This window comes from Fistularia commersonii, chromosome 10, assembly GCF_037954325.1.
Source record: "Fistularia commersonii isolate RoL2024-O1a breed Wild chromosome 10, RoL_Fcom_v1.0, whole genome shotgun sequence".
Classification (NCBI taxonomy): domain Eukaryota; kingdom Metazoa; phylum Chordata; class Actinopteri; order Syngnathiformes; family Fistulariidae; genus Fistularia; species Fistularia commersonii.
In genome coordinates this window covers 14,030,080-14,037,251 of record NC_141293.1, presented here as the reverse complement: position 1 = coordinate 14,037,251, position 7,172 = coordinate 14,030,080, and the positions used below count along the sequence as shown (strand labels likewise).

At 43.6% G+C, this 7,172-nt stretch overlaps 1 protein-coding gene across 1 annotated transcript in view; it reads right to left on the bottom strand.

The window, feature by feature from the left end:
* Positions 1-5,775: 5,775 nt before the first annotated feature.
* Positions 5,776-7,172, bottom strand: part of prdm1a (PR domain containing 1a, with ZNF domain) — an 11,993-nt gene continuing 10,596 nt past the window's right edge. The window contains exon 7 of the mRNA XM_086153862.1: positions 5,776-7,172. This exon is cut by the window's right edge and continues 413 nt beyond it. Within this exon, the coding sequence (XP_086009988.1) occupies positions 7,016-7,172 (157 nt within the window). The 3' untranslated portion in view covers positions 5,776-7,015.

The window sequence follows — 7,172 nt, the reverse complement described above, 5'->3', positions numbered from 1 at the left end:
GTGTGTGTGTGTGTGTGTGTGTGTGCTCTTAAAACAAATGTGATTTAAAGCCAGACATTTTTTCATTGATAACAATAATTCTGTCTGTATATGATTTCATTTTTACTGTGATTGTCGTCCACAGCCTCGTCATCTTTGACCCAAAAAACTACCACCAAAAAGTACTACAAGTACTTCTAAGAGTACAACAACTACTGCTACTCCTACTGTGAGAACTACAACAGAACTACGATCATGACCATTATTAATCATGATATCATAAACCTGCAGCAGAAGGTTCAGGTTAAATATAACCAGATCGAAGCTCGAATTGCTCACGATGCGTTCAAGGGCTGTGGGAAAGTAGGGATGTTTTTTAAATGCTGATGGAATTCAGGCAACGTCTTCTTTCCCAGGAAGACACGGTAAACAACCGCAGAACCAGGAGTGTGTGTGTGTGTGTCTGTGTGTCTGTTTGTATCTCTTACCGGCAGCGTGACACACACACACACACACACACACACACACACACACACACACACACACACACCTCTCTGTGGTTGTGTGCAGATGGAGGGACCGACGTCGCTGTTTAATGAGAACGCTGGCCTTTGAAGTTTGAAACATTTCAAAGGACACTCGCATCTACACACACACACACACACACACACGTGAGAGAAAAGTTGAGCGTGTCTTTCTACTCTTCTTCCTCTCCCTCTTTTTTACGCTGCCAAAATGCAATCACTCTCTTCTTCTTCTTCTACAATTTCTCAAAAACTTCTTTCCACTTTGCTGTTAAAAACAAAACTGCCTCACACATCCACACACCCACATACCCACACATGCACACACACACACGCCCACGATGCGAGGTTTCTCAGCGGGGAACAACGCAAAACAAAACTTTAACAGTGATTTTCAAGAAAAGGACATTGGGTTCGGAAGGAGGTGAGAATCTGTTACTATGACGATGTCGTCCATGACACCCCCTCCCAAGATGGGATCAGGGGGGTTGCAGGGGGCAACACCAGACACACCATTGTCTAAAAACCATGACAGTGCTCTCTCATTTCCAGTGTAACACACACACACACATACTCACACACGGTGAGAACCTGTGATTTAGTCTGCCGCCCTCTAATAGTCGGGCGCTGGAGAAGGAGATGGTGCAACAGATAGAGAGAAGAAGACGGAGAATGACAGGTGGAGGTAGATGGGTGGGTGGGCGGGGGGACTTTGATCTCTTGGTCACACGCACACACACACGCACACACACACACACACACACAGGTAGCTAATATGATGTCCTGACCCCAAGGCTGCAAGAGGGAAACACTGCTCATTATCACTGGCCTGTGTCAATGTGTGTGTGTGTGTGTGTGTGTGTGTGTGTGTGTGTGTGTGTGCTTGACAGTTAGCGGAGGAGGAGCGTTATTTGTCACACGGCGGCTCATTCGAGGCTAGCGGAGGCGTTGACACTCTCACACACACCCTTACACACTGACACACATTCAGAGATGGTGTGAAGGACGCTTTTTGCTTGATGGTCAAAAAAAAAAAAAGACAAAAATTTGATATGTGATTGTCTTGATTCTGACATGCAAGAGTCTCAGGAAGCCAGTCACAGCAGTCATTGGGACAGGAGGCGGGGCTTAACCCGGTCGGGTCAGCTGTCAATCATCCACCCTCTCGGACGATTCGGGAGGTCTTAAAGATGGTGGAGAGAAACCCAAAATCAGACTCAAATCAGAGCAGAGAGACTGTGTGTGTGTGTGTGTGTGTGTGTATGTGTGTGTGTGTGTGTGTGTGTGTGTGTGTGTGTGTGTGTGTGTGTGTTGGAGAGAGAGAGAGAGAGAGAAACAGAGACAGATTTTATTAGTTATCTAATTAATTTGATTTAATTATTTAAATATAATGTCATATAATTCAACTTAAACTTAAATTCTATTTTATTTTATTACATTTCATTTGATTTCATTTTATTCTATTCTATTTTTCATTTCCTTCCATAAACTTGGGTCTGAGTTATTTTTCAAACAAAACAACAAAGGCTTTTTTCGAAGTAATATTCAAGCATTTATTGAATTTATTGATTAAAATGTTTTTCCCCGTTTTAACATTTTCCTCGTTGTGCATTCAAAAAATTCAAAATATGTTTTTCATTTTAATTCTTTCTGACTTGCTGTGCAAATACAGTGGAAGAGAAAGGGATTTAAGCGATTTGTTTTTACAGATCTTCAGATTAATAACTACAGAAGAAATGATCCCTCTCCCCATTTTTAATAGCACTTAAAATAAAAAGATAAAGAAATAAAAAATCCCCTCCCGCTCTTTTATGAAACAGAAGGATACTGAGAGGAGTGCGTATGCGTGTGTGTGTGTGTGTGTGTGTGTGTGTGCGGGGGGTTTCGCTATGAGATAAGCTAATATGAGCGTTTGAACGGGAAACTGACAGCAGATCAGTCGGGAGATAAAATGACGAAGCAGTTAAAAGTGCTGCGTGTTTGTTTACTTCTGAAAGTACAGTAAGAACACAAGTGTGTGAGTGTATGTATGTGCGTGTATGTGTGTGTGTGTGTGTGTGTGTGTGTATGTGACGTGTGAGAACCCGCGTGGGCCCTGACAGCGTGTTCCCTGAAATGATGGCGGATGGGATGTTTGTGCTGATGAGGTCGGAAAGTGTTGCGTCAACGGGCGTTTCAATTAATCAATTCATTGATTAATTACCCAGCGTCACCACAAAAACAAGTACAAGTACTTCGAGTACCAATGTACTCTGTTTTTATCAGTTGAAAGCCTGTAAAGGTTGCATTATGACCTTATTACATGCTAATCCACATTAACCTGTGTTTATTACTTATTAATTGCATGTGAGTAGAAAAACTTAAGAGTGTGTGTGTGTGTGTGTGTGTGTGTGTGTGAGTGTGTGTGTGTGTGTGAGAGTGTGTGTGTGTGTGTGTGTATGTGGGTGTGGGTGTGTGTGTGTAGGTGTGTTTAATCCATATATTCACTTTGACCACAGGAAAGGATGGGAGGGCTTCGTTAACAAGCAGGCAATAACTATTTTTTAACTGATAATAATCCTGTTTGGAAGTTGAAGAGTATCGTGTAATAAAGGTTTTCATACATACAAAGGCTTTATAACATTTCTGGTATTTTCTGGTATTTTATTTGATTCCTTTGCTTTTGTAAAAATATAATTTTCACTAAAGCATTGTGAAAATGTAATATTTGTAACACAATGGTGGCAAGTTCATGAAAACTAAAATATATTTTATGATTGATTAATTATGGATTTAAACAGATTTTTAATGTTATCATATTAATATTATGATATCATGTCATTTGATTTCCGGTGTAACCCTGCAGCATGTATTTCTGTTTTGTCATTCTTTTCTTTGTTTTTTTTTCGATTTAAAAAACCCACACGGTAAAAAGTGAGGTCATTTAAAATCCCCGCCTGGCACGGCGCCGCAGGGTGGAAAAGTTTCCCCGCAGTAATAAGAGGACGGAACAAACGGCGGAGCGAAACGCGTTGAGTCAAAGATGTCTCTCTCTCTTTTTCTCTCTCTCTCTTCTTTTTCTTTTCTTTTCACATGTTTTCCACTTCTGATGACATCACGGAAATGGGCCGGTGGCGTCATCGGCCCAACGGCATGGACCAGGTTTATTGCACGTTATTTTTTTCTGGACTGTACTTTCTATTCATTAATTAATGAATGAATTAATTCATTCATTCATTAATTCATTCATTCCTTCATTTGTTCCTTCCTGCGTTCATTCATTCGTTCATCTCCGTTGCTGAGCTGTGATTGGTTGGTTCATCCCTCCATTCCTGACCCCGGTGATCACTGACTTCCTCCTTCCATGTTTCTCCTCTTCATCATCATCATTGTTACTTTGGACTGTCTTGAAAATTAAATTGTTTTTTTCCAGGAAAAAAAAAATCCTTTGTTTTCTGGAGTTGACTGGAAATCAAAGGGCAGATGAAAAGTTCAGGAGAAGTGATCAAAGGGTTCCATTGATGAAGAATTGATTAAATTAGAAACTTCAAAGAGAAGGATGCTCTGATGTGTGCGTGTGTGTGTGTGTGTGTGTGTATGTGCGTTTGTGTGTTCAAGGGTTTGTGTGTGTGCATGTGAATGTTTTTTGTGTTGGTGTGTGTGTGCTTGGATGCGTGTGTACGTGTGTGTATGAGTGTTAGTCTGTGTGTGTTTATTTATTTTTTCACGTGCGTTTGTGTATGTGTAAATGTGTGTGTGTATGTATATGTCTGCGTATATGCGTGTGTTTACGTTTGTATGTGTTTTTTGTACATGTGTAAGCGTATGGGTGTATGAGTGAATATGTGTGTATGTGTATATGTATGCATGTGTGTATAAGGGTATATCTGTGTATGTGTGCGGGTATCTGTGTGTGTATGTGCTTATGTATGTGCAGGAGTGTACGTCTGTTTACGTGTGTAAGTGTGTTTGTGTAAATGTGTCTGTGTGAATATATGTGTATGTGTATATGTATGTGTGTGTGTATGTGTGAATATTTTTGTATGAGTATATGTATGCGTGTGTGTATAAGTGTATGTCTGTGCATGTGCGTGTGCATGCGCGTGTGTATGTGCGTATTTACTATATGTGTAGGAATGTACCTCTGTTTACATATATATGTGTGTTTGTTTACATGTGTATGTGTATATACGTGTGTGTATATGTTTGTATTAGTCTGTGTGTGTCTGTATTTTCCTCTCCACTTCCACCTGTAATCTCCATCCATTGACTGCGATCTTCACTGGTCTTCCCAGGTTTGCTTCCTGCAAGTCAGATCTTCTCTGACACGTTTCTACAGATGACTCTCCTCCCCAAAATACTCGCGTCTGCCGTGCAGTTGTGTTGTTTCGTCGTGGGTCCTGCAGACTTGTTCCCCTCCAGGCTTGGCCGTGGTCCTAGATGGGGTGAGTAGATGGAGTAGGGAGATTACCTCGCTTCTCTTCCCCTGTGAGTTGTCCCGTCTGTGCAATCCCGAAGGCTGGTTGTCCTCACGCTCTGGTTGTTGTGGAAGACGGGAGAGGCGGACAACGATTTTACAGAAGACCATCAGGTGGTTCCTGTCGTGCAGAACGACTTATAGGGACCAGCAGAGGAAGAAGGTTGTCATGTTCTCGATGGAGTGATAGATGACCTCAGCTTCCTGAGCAGGTGCCGATGGCAGTTCCTGAGGATCTCCGTGTGTTTGAGGAGAACCTCAGGTGGATTCGAAGTCCGTGTCCAGGTATCTGTACTCCTTCCACTTGTTCCCCCTGGATGGTGGAGGTTATTGGATCCGCTGGAGAAAGTCACCACAGTGTCCCTGGTATTCCTCACGTTCCAGGCAGGAGGCTTTGGTGCAGAATTTTTGGGAGGTTTGCACTGACGCCACATTCCCTCCTGAGGGAAGGTCCCCAGGTTCTGCTCCATCTTGTTCCTGAACTTCTGCTCAGAACTTTTTATGGCACAGGTTGACTTTATCCTTGGGATTGAGAAGTCCAGGCTTTCTGTTTGGTCCAACTGTCAGGGACTTGCACGTGTGTGTGTGTGTGTGTGTGTGTGTGTGTGTGTGTGTGTGTGTGTGTGTGTGTGTGTGTGTGTGTTTTATTATTATCATTATTTATTATTTCCTCTGTTTTTCATCATCATTTATTATTTCTTGTTTATTAATTATTATTATTGTTGTTGTTTTGGAAGTTACTATTTTCTATTACTGATGTTATTATTACTAGTAGTATTATTGTTGTTGTCATTATAGCAGATAGTATTATTTTTATTATTTGTGTTGATACTTTTATTCCTATAGTTGCTGTTGTTGTCGTCGTCATGGTAACCACGCAGTCGCCACAGAGACACGATGGCAGGCTTTTTTCCATTAAAAGCGGTGAACATTTTATCATTTTCATCATAATTTACACATTTGGACATTTTTGCACATAAATAACTATGTAAACCAGAATGTAAACACAGACAGTCCTTGGGGGGACGGGGGGGGAGAGGGAGCTTTGGTCGGAGAGGAAGAGAGTTCGGATGGAGAGTGGCGGTCGCCATGGTAACGTCAATGCGTTGCACAGTGTTCATGGTTCAAACGTCGGCACTGGAGTTGTGGAGTGTGTTTGTATTGGGACGCAGTGCATTTAAAAATGGCTGGGGGGGACGTTCTGGATGGGGGGGGGGCGGAGCTACTGACGCTAAACAAAAACATTTAACAATAAAAAACCAAAACCAGAGATGCGTGAAAGAGCAACCCTCACCCTTTTCCTCCTCAACCGTTTTAAAGCAGTTCGTTTATATATTTTACTTTGAAAGGTCGACTTCCTGCAGGGTGGGGGGTGTGTGTGGGGGGTCCTGCCGCCATTGTTCTTTGTGTGGGGGGGTCACGTTTTTCGCCCCACCTCTCGTTTCAAACCGCGCCAAGAGCTGCACTCCAGTTTCTCCTTCTTCAAGTAGCAACAAGAGCAAATAAATTATAAGGACAAAAAAGAAAAAAAAAACGCTCCCACCTTCAGCTGTCCACACACACACACACACACACACACATACACACACACACACACTGAGGTAACCGTTGTGAAAAATATACAACCCCCCCTGAAAAAAAATGCCCTTTTGTTCCAGGTATGTTCCTCCTCCGTCGTATATAAATCTGTTATATAAATAGATAAACCCTGCAGAGAGAACGGGGTCTGAGGTCGTGGGGGGGCAAGGCAGCGCCGCGGCATGGGACTTATTGCTTTCCGGGGGAGAAAACTGAACGGGGGGAAATAAATAAAGGAGGTGACAGAGTGACGGACGGACAGGCAGGAGAGGAAGGAGAGGACAGGAACTGACATCACGAGGTTAAAGGTCAATCCTGCGTCTGATTGTCTGGTGGACGCGGCATCGGCATCAGCGTCGCGGTGGGACAGCGTCTCCCTGAGCTCCGGTCCCTGATAGGCTGCTGTCTCCCGCCGCATTCGGGAAGACAGTCTTTGTTCGGTAACGTATGTACAGCTGTTGCTCCCGGCAACGCAGTCTCAGGCGTCTGACTCCTGCTTGACGGTGACACTGGCGGGCGGCGGCGGGACGGGGCTGCCGCACCGCATCTTGATCACCGAGGTCTCGTAGCCAGATGGGGCCTCGGCGGCGTGGCGGTGCGGGTGGAAGCGTGACGGCGGCGGCGCCGCCGCCTTA